Source organism: Mustela putorius, unplaced genomic scaffold (assembly GCF_011764305.1).
Source record: "Mustela putorius furo isolate JIRA1106 unplaced genomic scaffold, ASM1176430v1.1 tig00000997_pilon_pilon_pilon, whole genome shotgun sequence".
NCBI lineage: Eukaryota > Metazoa > Chordata > Mammalia > Carnivora > Mustelidae > Mustela > Mustela putorius.
The window spans coordinates 5,977,623-5,993,298 of record NW_025421527.1 but is presented as its reverse complement, the minus strand read 5'-3'; the positions used below and the strand labels follow the sequence as shown (position 1 = coordinate 5,993,298).

The 15,676-nt window shown below is 42.2% G+C and overlaps 1 protein-coding gene across 9 annotated transcripts in view; it reads right to left on the bottom strand.

Annotated features, from left to right (window-relative positions):
* NUP210L (nucleoporin 210 like) overlaps window positions 1–15,676 on the bottom strand; it is an 87,632-nt gene that overhangs the window by 67,274 nt on the left and 4,682 nt on the right. For 7 of the 9 annotated variants that reach the window (XR_006608594.1, XR_006608595.1, XM_045086866.1 and 4 more), the window contains exons 3-8: window positions 10,495–10,626; window positions 8,966–9,059; window positions 7,757–7,907; window positions 6,256–6,388; window positions 5,148–5,333; window positions 526–594 (exon numbers count right to left, since the gene is read on the bottom strand). Coding sequence is in view for 7 of the 9 variants with exons in the window: in XM_045086866.1 (XP_044942801.1) it covers window positions 526–594; window positions 5,148–5,333; window positions 6,256–6,388; window positions 7,757–7,907; window positions 8,966–9,059; window positions 10,495–10,626 (765 nt within the window). In the remaining 2 variants the exon portion in view is untranslated. The remainder of the gene's footprint in view (window positions 1–525; window positions 595–5,147; window positions 5,334–6,255; window positions 6,389–7,756; window positions 7,908–8,965; window positions 9,060–10,494; window positions 10,627–15,676) is intronic. The other 2 variants (XM_045086872.1, XM_045086873.1) reach the window with 2 other exon arrangements.

The window sequence follows — 15,676 nt, the reverse complement described above, 5'->3', positions numbered from 1 at the left end:
GACATCAGTGTTCTTTTTTCTCTGTATGAAGTCTCTCTTTCTAACCCAATATTGCACCCAATACTGTCTTCACATTTTTTCCACAATGTTTCAAGATGCTTCACTCTTGCGGGCAGCATGGAGCCATAACAATGTGAGGAAACATGTCAAAGGAAAGTTAAATTTGAAGGCTCAAGAAGGTCTACGGCCATACCACCCTGAACGCGCCCGATCTCGTCTGAAGGCTCAAGAAGTACTCTAGTATCTAATGCACTCATTTTAATGAAATAGCCAAAGCTATTCAGCTTTCTGAAAATCATTATCTAAAAATACCTAAAACTCCAGGGACACCTAGGTGGCTTTGTCATCTGGGTGACTGATTCTTGCTTTCAGCTCAAGTCGTGACCTCAGGCTTGTGAGATGGAGCCCTGAGTTGGACTCTGAGCTGCGCACGGAGCCACTTACGATTCCTCCTTCCCTCTCCACCGGCCCTTCTTTCCCCAGACCTTTCGCTAAAAATAAATAAATAAATAAATAAATAAATACCTAAAAATCCAGGCTCCACAACATATACGGTGCAATTTGGGAGTCCAGACACAGATCGCATATGGACATCTTAATTTTTGCTTAAGGAAATCATATGAATCAGAATTGGGTGAAAAGCCAAATGTGAGCTACTGAAGAAAAAGATAATAAATGCACAAACAGAAACAAACAAATATCCTATCTTTTATTATCCTTTGGAAAGCAAAACAATGAGTACATTTCTGAGAAAAGTCTGAGGAACTCAGTCATAATAGGAATCAGGTATTCTTGAATTTCAAATTTAAGGAAGATGAAATGATACAAAAAGATAACTCTCCATGCTTTTAGTATTCATTTAGCTGCAGAACTCTTTCTCCAAGTAAATTCTTTTTTTTAAAGACTTTTATTTATTTATTTGACAGAGAGAGATCACAAGTAGGCAGAGAGAGAGGAGGAAGCAGGCTCCCCACTGAGCAGAGAGCCCGATGCGGGACTCGATCCCAGGACCCTGAGATCATGACCTGAGCCAAGGTCAGAGGCTTTAACCCACTGAGCCACCCAGGCGCCCCTTCAAGTAAATTCTTACTTGAGGGCCCATTATGGAAAGCAGGACAAAGTGGCATCACTCTGGCTGTTGAAGTGGACAGTGGTGATGCCGGGGAGGGAGGGAAGGGACTTGCCCCCAGCCCAGCAGTCTGCCTCAGGCTCTGCAGACAGTTTTAAAAAGTTACTAGTTGATTGTCCGTTGTCTACGGTAAATCTTTATTACCAAATGTTTTCTCTTTGTCATGAAAGATACTGCTAGTCACTTAGACACCATATTACCCACTACCCCTTTAGTTAATTTCTAGCAAAAATACAAATTTATTCTGTTATTGTTCTATACAGAATCAGGAATATACTTCCTGGAATACTTCCAGGAATATACTTCCCTCTCTAAAATATACTACACCCAGGGGCGCCTGGGTGGCTCAGTGGGTTAAGCCTCTGCTTTCGGCTCGGGTCATGATCCCAGGGTTCTGGGATCGAGCCCCGCATCGGGCTCTTTGTTCAGCAGGAGCCTGCTTTCCTTCCTCTCTCTCTGCCTGCCTCTCTGTCTACTTGTTATCTCCGTCTGTCAAGTGAATAAAAAAAAAAAAAAAAAAATTTAAAATATACTACACCCAAAAGCTAAGAAAAAACATAAAACTGAGATAACTGAACAGAAAACACTTGGGGCGCCTGGGTGGCTCAGTGGGTTAAGCCGCTGCCTTCGGCTCAGGTCATGATCTCAGGGTCCTGGGATCGAGTCCCGCATCAGGCTCTCTGCTCAGCAGGGAGCCTGCTTCCTCCTCTCTCTCTGCCTGCCTCTCTGCCTACTTGTAATCTCTCTCTGTCAAATAAATAAATAAATCTTTAAAAAAAAAAAAAAAAAAAAAAAGAAAACACTCAATCATTCTAAGTACACTAATTTAGGAAGTGTAGTAATTCAGCCATGCACTAGATTACAATTTATCACTACTGTAACCCATTGTGATAATGGAAGTAAAGTAATATTTAATCCACTTGAGGGATCGAACTTTTAAAACTGCCTCAAAATTCCAAATTAACTATTGATATACAAACAATTGACATGTCAATTAAAGATTACTTTTATCTAGTCATTAAAACAAATCTTTTAGAGACTGTACAGGCACCTCTGTGGCAATCTAGGTTTGGTTCTGATATGTACTCTAATCTAACATTCATAAAATGTAAGAGCTAGAAGGAAATTCAAAGACACAACATTCCCTCCACTTTTACAGACCAGGAAACAGACTGGGACGGATCGCTACACTAATCCTTCCCCCTTTGTCAGAATAAAAGACCTCCCACCCAACCCTTCCATGTGTTCTGGAACTCCTTTCCTGACCCCTCAGAAACCTGCTCTGACATGCACGGACCCTCCTTTCTCCCACATCTGTGCCATCTTTCTGTTTACCTTGCAGACATGTTCAAGTTTCTCTTATATCATAAAAGTTCTCAGGTCGGGCGCCTGGGTGGCTCAGTGGGTTAAGCCACTGCCTTCGGCTCAGGTCATGATCTCGGGGTCCTGGGATCGAGTCCCGCATTGGGCTCTCTGCTCAGCAGGGAGCCTGCTTCTCTCTCTCTCTCTCTCTCTCTCTGCCTGCCTCTCTGTCTACTTGTGATCTCTGTTTGTCAAATAAATAAATAAATAAAATATTTTAAAAAAATAAAAAAAAAAAAAAAAAAAAAAGTTCTCAGGTCTCGGGGCACCTGGGTGGCTCAGTAGGTTAAGTGTCCAACTTGATTTCGGCTCAGGTCATGATTTCAGGGTCATGAGACTGAGCCCTGCTGTGCGGGCTCCGTACGTAGCACAGTGTCTGCTTAAGACTCTCTCCCTCTGTCCCTCCCCCACCCAGCTCATTCTCTCCCTCAAATAAATAAATAAAATCTTTAAAAAAAAAGAATTCCTCTTTTTCCACATGAACCTTAAAAGCTGGTCTTTGCTCGTCTTCTCATCTTAACTCGATGTACTCTCGGGGACTTTTGTCTACGACAACAGCTTCAACTGTTACCGATCTATAACCTGATCTCTCAAGTACCTATCTTTATTCTGAATCTTGCTCCTCCAGATGCATAATAAATGTGTCTGTTGGGGGTGCCTGGGTGGTTCGGTTAAGTGTCTGCCTTTGGCTCTGGTCATGATTCAGGAATCCTAGGACCGGCACCGCCTTAGGCCCCCTGGTCAGTGGGCAGTCTGCTGCTTCCTCTCCCTATCTCTGTTCCCCCTTCTTCGTGCTCTCTAAGGCACACACTTTCTCTCAAATAAATAAAATAAATAAACAAAATAAAATCTTTTTAAAAAATATAAGTAAAATATCTGCTGGCATTTCTATCCCACAGGTACTTCAGGTTAACTTGTGAAAAAGTGACCTACTTTTCTTTTCCCTTAAACCTGCTGCTTCTCTTGTTCTCTGCCCAGGTTCTACGAACAATACCACCAGCCGCCCTAAGCCAGGTGCTGGAAGAAATTATGATTATCACCATCCATATCCTCAAGAAAGACATATAAATAGATAAGTATACTGCATTTTATTTATTTGACAGAGAGAGAGATCACAAGCAGGCAGAGAGGCAGGCAGAGAGAGGGAGAAGCAGGCTCCCTACTGAGCAGAGAGCCCGATGTCAGGCCTCAATCCCAGGACCCTGAGATCATGACCTGAGCCGAAGTCAGAGGCTTAACCCACTGAGCCACCCAGGCGCCCAAGTATACTGTATTTTAATATCTACTACTTTGGAATAAATAACAATATGACCTGAGAATATTGGGGCGGGGGGTAAGGTCATATAAGTCTGCCTGGGGTATTCAGGGAAGCACCTGACACACAGCTGGGGCTCTAATATTGAATGACTTAGTCAGTTTTGTAAGTACTCTTGTATCTGTTGACCAATGTCCTATGCACCTTAAAATGACAAAAAACAAACAACTTTGGACCCAAAACCCTCCTTAATATGTTTTAGACAAGTAATATAAGGCGCTAATATGATGACACAAGCAATACTGTATTTTCTAGCCTGCTAGGTGCCACATAACCCCCTCGCTCCCCCGTTTCACCACCTCCCCTACTTTGCCCCTCTTCTCGGCACTTCGGCCTCACTGCCATCTTTGCTCATCTTTAACCAAGCCAGGCACGTTCCGCCTCCCCAGCTCGGCAACCGCTGTCTCCTCCTCCCCGAGCTCTCTCGCCCAGGTATCTGCGCGACCCACCGCTGCAGGGCACCTTTCAGAGAAGACTTCCCTACCTACCCGGAGTCAACTAGCAGTCCGCCTCTCCAGCACTCAGAACAATGTTGAACGTATTGTGGGATTCTAATAAATATTTGCTAAATGAATTAATTTCTGTCAGATTCAAATATTCAAAAACAGGACATATTTCAAAATCAAACATTGAGAAATGGAGTCCAAATATTTCAATTTTGTTTAAATCTTCATTCTGGGGGCGCCTGGGTGGCTCAGTCAGTTAAGCTGCTGCCTTCGGCTCAGGTCTTGATCCCAGGGTCCTGGGATCGAGTCCCACATTGGGCTCCTTGCTCAGCGGGGAGCCTGCTTCTCTCTCTGCCTCTGCCTGCAGCTCTGCCTGCTCATGCTCTCTCTCTCTCTCTCTGACAAATAAATAAATATAATCTTTTAAAAATAAATAAACCTTCGTTCTGTTTTCTTGGACTATAACAGAGCTCTAAATCTCTCTTTGTTCAGTCATTACATAGCAGGTTTAGTGAATTTTTAAAAATTACCCTCAACTCAATTTAACAAATATTAATTAAGCATCTACTGCAGACAATACCACACCATCTTTTCTAAAATATTCATGTGGAAATGAAATTAAACAAAATTCACAGAAGTTTCCTTAAGCTGCTTTTCCCAGTCTAATTATAATTTCATTGAGGTTGCAAATAAGCATCGAAGTCAACAGATGCCATGTTCCAACTATTCTTTTCCTCACCTTCCCTTTGTTAGAAATTCTGACAATAATAATTTATAGTTCTTTGTTAAAAATAAAACCTATACAAAATAAGTTAATCTTAACAAATTATTTTACCAAGGAACATGTCTTGCATGCTCAGGGAAACAGACTGACAGTAAAACTTGAAAAGGATACTTTTATGGACAAAGACAAGGTTAGTTTGGCCCAGTTGAATAGCGGTCACCATAGCTCTTTTCTCATCCAGTAAAGCCACTTTAGAGCTAGTCTTTAGACCAGTTCTTTCCTTAGAAAGAGACCAATTACATGCAACTCTGTCATCTTGCAATTCCAGTGTATAGTGTTCTAGGGGAAATCCCACCTCTGTAAGACATGAAAGATACTTTATAAATGTAACAAGAGCAGCCATTCTAAGAGACAACAACATATTGTTGGATTATAAGAGGCAAATCAGGAAGCAGGCCTAAGTAAGAGTATGATCTGCTTCTACTTTCCTTCCCCCCATGATAAATTTTTACATTAGCCATCGGGGTGGGGGGGTGGTTACTATATGAGTTTATCATTGATAATGCTTGCATTCTTAATAACCAGTGAACTGAAAGTATCGAGAAAGATCCCCACTAAGTAAGGAAGGAAAGGACTAAGGCTAATGGAGCCAATGCACACTTTATAAACTCAACGGGACTTCTAAGGTCAACGGGGTGTTAAGTTTTCAGTGAATAAACTGAGTTTCTCAAGAAACAATTTCTACAAATATCATTCAAGTCCCTTCTGGTAAAGTGTCCTCACTTGCCGTACAAAATCTAGTAAATATTTGGCTGTGGTTTTAACAGAGAATTTAGATGCCTATAGGCACCAGGCTAAGCATTAGTCTGTTCAAGACATGGGGACAATCTCTGCACGGCATTATCTCAAATATAGCAATTAAGGAATACTTTATCACAAAATCTAAAAACACAAAGAAGTATTTGTATACATAAGATGGAGTTGCTTTTCGGGTTACCTGGGTGGCTCAATGGGTTAAAGCCTCTGCCTTCTGCTCAGGTCATGATCTCAGGGTCCTGGGATCAAGCCCCGAATCAGGCTGTCTGCTCAGCAGGGAGCCTGCTTCCCCCACAAAACCCCCACCCCGGCCCGCCTGCCTCTCTGCCTACTTTTGATCTCTGTCTGTCAAATAAATAAATAAAATCTTTAAAAAAAAAAAAAAAGATGGGAGTTGCTTCTCTTATTGTCAGCAGGAAGGAGCTGGGAAATGTTCATCTTAGGAAAAGATAAATCACCTTACCTGTCATTCTTCCCTGCACCATTTTTGCAACTCGGTATTTAATATATGCTCCTACTAAGAGATATATATCATGTGATGGTATAAGAAATATATTCTCCAAAACTAACAGACGTATCAATGCTGCTGCCACTTTCTAAAAGAGGAAGGAAAAAAACGAGTTTTCATAAGCAACGTTTCCCGAAGTTCATCTTTCTTGTTAAAAGTTTACTTCTTGAGGCACCTGGGTGGCTCAGTGGGTTAAAGCCACTGCCTTCGGCTCAAGTCATGATCTCAGGGTCCTGGGATCGAGTCCCACATCAGGCTCTCTGCTCAGCAGGGAGCCTGCTTCCCTTTCTCTCTCTCTGCCTGCCTCTCTACCTACTCGTGATCTTTGTCAAATAAATAATAAAATCTTTAAAAAATCTTATGTCTCTTTTAAAATTATCTTATAGTGGGGCGCCTGGGTGGTTCAATCAGTTAAGCCTCTGCCTTCAGCTCAGGTCATGGTCTCAGGGTACTGGGACCGAGCCCCGCATCAGGCTCCGTGCTTCCCCCCTCTCTCTGCCTACCTCTCTGCCTGCTTATGATCTCTCTCCTTGTCAAATAAATAAATAAAATCTTTTAAAAAAATAAAATAAAATAAACCATGAATGCAAAGGGAGCTGCTGTTCCCCAAGGATTATGGAAAAATCCTTGAAAAATATAAAATTCTGTACTCAAATTGCTTCACACATGTCTAATTTTTCACTTAACTATAAAATGAAATTAAAAATGAAAACAGGGGGCGCCTGGGTGGCTCACTGGGTTAAAGCCTCTGCCTTCGGCTCAGGTTGTGATCCCAGGGTCCTGGCATCGGGCTCTCTGCTCAGCGGGGAGCCTGCTTCCCTTCCTCTCTCTCTGCCTACTTGAGGTCTCTGTCAAATAAATAAATAAATAATCTTTAAAAAAAAAAAAAGAAAGAAAAGAAAAAGAAAGTAGGAATTGCACCGGATGTAAGCATGAGGATACATGTTTCTAAACCATGAGCTCGTGGCCAAAAAAACATCTTGGGCCTACACCAAAGGACGGGTGAACAAACAGTACTTACACATTTTAAGAGAAACACCAGTTGTATGTGTAATTATAATTAGGTAATAACAGGCTTAAAGAAGGTATTTTTTTTTTAAGATTTTATTTATTTATTTGACAGAGAGAAATCACAAGTAGTCGGAGAGGCAGGCAGAGAGAGAGAGGGAAGCAGGCTCCTTGCCGAGCAGAGAGCCAGATGTGGGGCTCAATCCCAGGACCCTGAGATCATGACCTGAGCCGAAGGCAGCGGCTTAACCCACGGAGCCACCCAGGCGCCCAAGAAGGTATTTTTTATGTCTACCTATTTCAAATGAGTTTTCAATTAAAGACCAACTATTGACCCAAATCATATCAGGTAAAAGGGCTTCCATTATAAATAAATATAAGGAATAATATTTTTCACAGACAAGGCCCTTAAATGAAAGTTTGAAGGTTTGTGGCACAAACTTTTTACCTTATAGAATGGCTCAAAAATTCGAACTTTTACGACAGCAGCACCAGTTCTGATCCCAGACACCAAAACCATATCTCCTTGTTTCTCTGCTTTTTCCATCTCAGCAATATACACGGGGGGAGAATACTCGGCTTCAGAGTATTTCAGAATCCTTAAGAGATAAAATAAAAAGTTTGTTCCTAGTGTAATCAAGTAATGAGTCATCTTCCAAAAGGCCCTAAGAGACTTTAAACATAGTTTCTTCAATGTCTATATATTGTAAAAAGTCCTAAAATTTGTTTTTCATTGGCACTTGAGTGGCTTAGTCAGTTAGTCAGGACCTGACCCTTAGTCAGGTCCTGCAGAGCTCAATCCCGGGACCCTGGGATCACGACCAGTTAAGCAACTGCCTTCAGCTCAGGTCGTGACCCCAGGGTCCTGGGATCCAGTCCCACATCAGGCTCCCTGGTCTGCTTCTCTCTCTCTCTCCCCTTCCTCCTCCCCCCTGCTCATGCTCTTACTCTGCCAAGTAAATAAATAAAATCTTTTTTTTTTTTAACAATATCTTTTTTTTTTTTTTAAGATTTTATTTATTTATTTGACAGACAGAGATCACAAGTAGGCAGAGAGGCAGGCAGAGAGAGAGGAAGAAGCAGGCTCCCTGCTGAGCAGAGAGCCCGATGCGGGACTCGATCCCAAGACCCTGAGATCATGACCTGAGCCGAAGGCAGCGGCTTAACCCACTGAGCCACCCAGGCGCCCCGAAAATCTTTTTTTTTTTTTATCTGTTTTCCATAAGGATTAGATAGAACGAAAGTATTTAATGTGCTTCTGGCTAAAGCTATTATGGGACTAAAACTTGGGACTGTCTGAGAGCTATTTCTTAGTACTAAGACCAAATTTCATACTGTCACCCACTCACTGTCCCCCAGCATGTGCAGAGAGCACGAGTAACTAACCTGCCAGAGGATGCACCTGGCTCAAACAATTGTACAGTCCTGAGCTCATGAATTCCTCTGGAGTGGTTCACATTAACCAATCATAAAAGTACCTGCACCCACACCATATGTCATTCTATCGAAGACATTTCCTCCTGGTAAATTTATCTGTTCCAAAACAGTCCAGACAGCAGGATCATCAAAGCCCATACAGACAGCTGCTGTTCAGAGTGTCACCCAAAGGCAGATGTCTCCTTCAAAATGAGATGCTTTATGTTGGTTTCAACGTTACCTAATTTTGCTAGACAATTCTTCTCTTGCTGATCCGTTATCCTGGGCGATGCTCCACTCAAACATCATCCCTGCCAAACTACTAAAAGTATTTCCTATAAAGCAAGCCAAAAGCAGACAGGACAGAATCACATATTCAAAAATATTCATGGATCTTTACCTAGAAAGAGAAACCTAACTAGAAAATTATATTTAGGCCTCCTTCATTAACAAATAGAAGCACTACCATTAGTGAATTTAAAACACATACACCAGGAAGATCCCTACACAAACAATAAAACTACTGTTGCTACACAAACTTTCTGAACGCAGAAAAGACTCAAGCTGATTAACTTCTGGCTCTTTAACTCCTTCCTCATAAAGGCCACCACACAGTCCACTTCAGGGATGATAGGCAACCCTAAATCCTGGTCCCTTCAACATAAATTTTTATAAAAACTAGATTCCAGAATACTTCTAATATTTATTTTGAAATTTAAAAAAATATTATTTACAATAGTTTACAAAGAAAGTGGCAATAAATTTAAATTTTTTTTAGATTTTTAATTTTTATTTATTTGACAGACAGAGATCACAAGTAGGCAGAGAAGCAGGCAGAGAGAGAGGGAGAAGCAGGCTCCCCAGTGAGCAGAGAGCCCGATGTGGGGCTTGATCCCAGGACCCTGAAATCATGACCTGAGCCGAAGGCAGAGGCAAATTTAAATGTTTTAGGGGTGCCTGGGTGGCTCAGTGGGTTAAGCCGCTGCCTTCGGCTCAGGTCATGATCCCAAGGTCCTGGGATTAAGCCCCACATTGGGATCCAGATGCACACTGGGCTCCCTGCTCGACGGGAAGCCTGATTCTCCCTCTCCCACCCGCTGCTAGTGTTCCCCCTCTCGCTATCTCTCTGTCAAATAAATAAAAATCTTAAAAGAAAAAAAAAAAGAAAATCATAAAACTTTTCATAGGTTTACACATAATTCCCCCGGCCTACAAAAAGTGGACTGATCAAAACAGAGCTAGTAATCAATCGCAAACAAATGTTCTTAATGATGCTGATCTAGGGTTCATCAGCAGAAGCTCAGTGACTGAATCCAGATATTTAAGAAAACATCTGAGATAACCAATAATTAAATATAAGCAGAAAAGTTTTATCAAAGTATGTAGCTAATACATTGAACCATACTCATAATTATCAGTTCCTTGTGTACATGAACCTCATATAAAAAAATAAATACTGGGGTGCCTGGATGGCTCACTGGCTTGGCCCTCCTCTGCCTTCAACTCAGGTCATGATCTCAGGGTCCTGGGATCGAGTCCCGCATCGGGCTCTCTGCTCAGCGGGGAGCCTGCTTCCCCCCCTCTGTCTGCCTCTCTGCCTGCTTGTGATTTCTCTCTCTGTCAAGTAAATAAATAAAATATTTTTAAATAAATAAATAAATACGATTTCTCATCTACTTTTATCTCTGGAGTTGCTTTTTTCCAAGTACTAAACACAAGGAGTATTACTTTATTTGAGGTAATTTTGTTGAGTCATCTGAAGTCCCCTACCTTCAGCATCCAATGCTCTCACCATCAGCTCCAGTGGTGAATCATCTACATAGAGCTCCCGGGTTCGAGATATAATTTCAATTCTGTCTATCACGTCAACCTTAACATCACAGCGCAGTTCATGGTCCGTCACTATGATGAACCCAAAAACTTAGAATTTAGTTTAACAGGTCATGAATCTATTAAATATCTCAAACACACAAACCCTTATTCTTTATCATAAACAAGGTTTTCGCAGTTGCTTTCAACCTGTGGAGGCAAGGAGCATAGTGACAAAACACCGAAGTGTCTGTTTACAAGCAACAACAGACCAGTCGTTCTCAAACCCTGACCTATAATGGTATTTTCATTCATCCATGGAAAAATGAAAGGTAAGAATCTTAACAGAAGAGTAATAAAATTAAATGTCTTCACTTTGAAGGAATATAACTCAGGGGCGCCCGGCGGGCTCAGTCAGTCGGACGTGCAACTCTTGATCTTGGGATTGAGTTTGAGCACCACGTGGGGTACAGAGATTACTTAAAAATGAAATCTAAAAAAAAATAATAACAGGGGCACCTGAGTGGCTCAGTGGGTTAAGCCTCTGCCTTCGGTTTAGGTCATGATCTCAGGGTCCTGGGATCGAGCCTCGCATTGGGTTCTCTGCTCAGCAGGGAGCCTGCTTCCTCCTCTCTCTGCTGCCTGCCTCTCTGCCTACTTGTGATCTCTCTGTGTCAAATAAATAAAATCTTAAAAAAAAATAAACAAATACACTTTATTATATCCTGAGCTTTGAAGTATTGAAGTTTTTTCCTTTATGAAATTATGGCATTAGATTTTTTTTTTAAGATTTTATTTATTTATTTGACAGACAGAGATCACAGTAGGCAGAGAGGCAGGCAGAGAGAGAGAGAGAAGGAAGCAGGCTCCCCGCTGAGCAGAGAGCCCGAATGCTGGCCTCCATCCCAGGACCCTGAGATCATGACCCGAGCGGAAGGCAGAGGCTTTAACCCACTAAGCCACCCAGGCGTCCCTGGCATTAGATTTTTTTAAATGTATTTGTCTCAGAAAGCAAAAGGGTGACAACCATATGCCAGTCATGCCAATAAATTTTTATCTCTGAGGTTAAAAAGCCTGGGAACAATGTATTAGACCAGCCAGAGTTTTGGTCAATATAACCACAGTGAACTTCAGAAACATAAAAATAAACAGTACAGAATGAAATGAGGATGAAATAAAAATTGTTTTGTACTATCTTTTTTTTTTAAGATTTTATTTATTTATTTGACAGAGAGAGATCACAAGCAGGCAGAGAGGCAGGCAGAGAGAGAGGAAGGGAAGCAGGCCCCCTGCTGAGCAGAGAGCCCGATGCGGGGCTCGATCCCAGGACCCTGAGATCATGACCCGAGCCGAAGGCAGCGGCTTAACCCACTGAGCCACCCAGGTGCCCAGTTTTGTACTATCTTTTAACAATATCTCCACCTCTTGTATCTGCCATGTGTTAGAGGATTGCCTACATAGCTGTCTCATTCTGCTGTTATAACTGTATTTTTTACTTTCAGCTTCATGTACAAGAAACAAAAGCAAAGTAACTACCACTACAATACCCCAAATTACCAGTGGACAGCAGTGGTGAACTCTGTCCCTAGCTGTGGATCTGCTTTTATGGAATTCTTAAATCAAAGGAAATGTTAATTAGATATTATAGGCAAGTGCCCCTCAAAAAAGGCCAAGGATGGGGCGCCTGGGTGGCTCAGTGGGTTAAAGTCTCTGCCTTCGGCTCAGGTCATGATCCCAGGGTCCTGAGATTGTGTTCCGTCATCAGGCTCCTGCTCAGCGGGGATCCTGCTTCTCCCTCTCCCACTCCCCCTGCCTGTGTTTCCTCTCTCTCTCTGTCAATTAAATAAATATAATATAATCTTTTTAAAAAATGGATAAAGAAGATGTAGGCATATACATATAATGGAATACTATGCAGCCATCAAAAAACAAAGTCTTGCCATTTGCAAGGACATGGATGGAACTAAAGGGTATTATGCTGAGTGAAGTCAGTCAGTCAGAGAAAGACCACTATCACACAATCTCCCTGATATGAGGAATTAGAGAGGCAGGGCAGGGGGCTGTGGAGGAAAAAAATGAAACAAGATGGGATCAGAATGGAGACAACCCATAAGAAACTTAATCTCACAAAACAAACTGAGGGTTGCTGGGTGGAGGGAGAAGGTGGGGTGGCTGGGCTATGGACTTTGGGGACGGTGTGTGCTATGGTGATGGCTAAGGAATGTGTAAGACTGATGATTCACAGACCTATACCCCTGGGGCAAATAATACACTGTATATTAAAAAATACAGGTATGTGTATATATATGGTTAGTATATATACATATACTTCCTAGGGCTGTCTGCTTAGATGGCCTAGGAACAGTGACATTACTGTAGCAACAAGCACACTAGCAGCATATCTTGGTTTCTCTCTCTCTCTCTCTTTTTTTTTAAGATTTTATTTATTTATTTGAGAGAGAGAGACAGTGAGAGAGGAAAAACAAGCAGAGGGAGTGGGAGAGGGAGAAGCATGCTTCCCGCTGGGCAGGGAGCCTGATGTGGGGCTCCATCCCAGGACCCCAGGATCATGACCTGAGCCAAATGCAGATGCTTAAGGACTAAGCCACCCAGGGGCCCCATAAATAAATAATCCCTTAAAAAAAAAAAACCAAAACAAACAAACAAAAAAAAAAACCTGACCAATACTCTAAAAATGTCAAGGGCACGAAAAGCAAAGAGAAACTCAGAAACTGCCATAGGTCACAGGAGATAAAGGAAACAGGACAATGTAGTTTAGTAATGTGGTGTCCATGGGTCCATAATCAAAGGAGCGAGACTGATACAAAGCGAAGGTCAAGCAAAGCTTTATTTCGTGCCAAGCATCGAGAATCAAACCGACTGGTCAGGGCCGCCTCTTACAGTGAGGGCAACTCTTCCTTGCCTTACCCACTAACTTTTTTTTTTTTAATATGTTTTTTAAGATTTTATTTATTTACTTGACAGACAGATCAGAAGTAGGCAGAGAGGCAGGCAGAGAGAGAGGGGAAAGCAGGCTCTCCACCCAGCAGAGAGCCCGATGCGGGGCTCGATCCCAGGACCCCGAGATCATGACCTGAGCCGAAGGCAGAGGCTTTAACCCACTGAGCCACCCAGGCGCCCCCCCCACTAACTTTTAAAGGGCAAGGGCCATGTGGTTGAGCCTGGCCACACACACAGGTGGCCAATGAGATTGCAACACACAGAGAAAGCTGCACAGTCATGCTAGGTCACACACAAGTGACCAACTGAATTACAATTTACCCTATAGTAGATATTTGAACTAGCCTATCACCTTGATCAGAATTGGTGCTTAAAAGGTGCCCAAAAGGCGGGCCACACTCCTTGGTAGCTAGGAAGACAGTGTGCTCACCCTACTGATTAGATGTCTCCACCTGGCCTGACCCGCCCTTGTATTTGGGCTTTGTGACCTGGGACTGGTTTCCCAGACTTACTTTTAAGTAAGTCCCCTGGGGCCGGGATCAGTTGAAGTTTTACTGCACAAACAACAAAATCACTGTTTAAACGGATGGAGCTGCTCTCACTAAATAGGCCCTTACAGTGTCTTGAATTAAATCCTAGATCAGAAAAAGGACATTAGTAGAACATTAAAGAGAACTGGGGCCGGGGTGGGGACCTGGGTGGTTCAGCCTGCTAAGCGTCTGCCATTCGTCAGGTCCTGGGATTGAGCCCCACATCCGAGCTCCCCGCTAAGCAGGGAGTCTGCTTCTCCCTCAAACTGCTTGTTCTCTCTCCCTCTCTCTCATAAATAAATAAAACCCTTTAAAAGAAAAAAGAAAGAAAACTGGGTGCAGAGTATACAGGAACTCTTTGTACTATCTTTGTATCGCTTCTGTAAATTTAAAATTATTTTAAAAGAAAAAAATTTTTAATGTACTTGATTAATCTTTTACTTAATATTTCATTGAACAGAATATGAAGTTAAAAGAAATGAAGACTGGGGCGCCTGGGTGGCTCCGTGGGTTAAGCACCTGCCTTCAGCTCAGGTCATGGTCCCAGGGTCCTCAGATAGAGTCCCACATGGGGCTCCCTGCTCAGCAGGGAGCTTCTTTCTCCCTTTGCCTCCTGCTCACCCTGCTTGTGCTCTCTCTCTCTCACTGTCAAATAAATAAAATAAAATAAAATAAAAAGAAAGAAAGAAATGAAGACCAAAATATGGGACCTATCATCAAGAACCAAGAGAAGATGAAATCCTTTGGGATTTGCTGGTGAAACACATTATTAAGGATGTGTTCCAAGGGTGACAAAGGAAGGAAGGGTGACCTTAGACAGAACACGAGATAATTAGGCCTGGATAATCTAACAGTACTTAAATGGGAAATTAAATACTTTTCTTCTGTGGAGAAACATGCCGGGCAACTGTTGGACGGAAGTAGCTGTAACCTTACATAAAAATTATGAAAAGCCTTGTGCACGCCATGACTACCCATCCGACTACTTCAGCAGCAATACGCTTTTCAACACACGGCCATTGACTATAAGGGGAAAAAAATTACCTCGGATGAACTACAGGTAAATTTAGAGTGACTAACAGAAATATTATACCTTCAACTTACCTTTTGTTCTTTTTCAATTTTTAAGCAGGTTTCGGTTGTTGTTGTTAGTTTTTAACAAGGAGAGGTAAGGGGAAGGGCAGAAGGAGAGAGAGAAAATCTTAAGCAGGCTCCACGCCCACAGTGCAGAGCCTGACATGGGGCTCGATCTCACAATCCCGAGATCATGACCTGACCTGAGCCAAAATCAAGAGTCAGGCACTTAAACAACTGAGCAACCCAGGTGCCCAACTTATCTTTTAAAAGATAAAAATGAATAACTTCATGAAATAATACAATGGAAAAGAAATAAATAATATAACGAATATTCTTATCTACCCATCCATATTACTTCAGGTCCACACAGGAGCAAGGCAATAAAGGGGAAAAAATGAATGAAACCAACAGGACGAGAGTTGATCCAGGACGATGAAGACGGAAGAACAGGAAAATAAGAGAATGAATGAAACCAGAATTGCAAGAGTCAAGGGGATGCAGAGCCAGGAGCAGAAATGGCAAAGATTTCCTGCCTTCCCTGATTCTCGTATTTATCCTAGCTTCCAAATCATCTC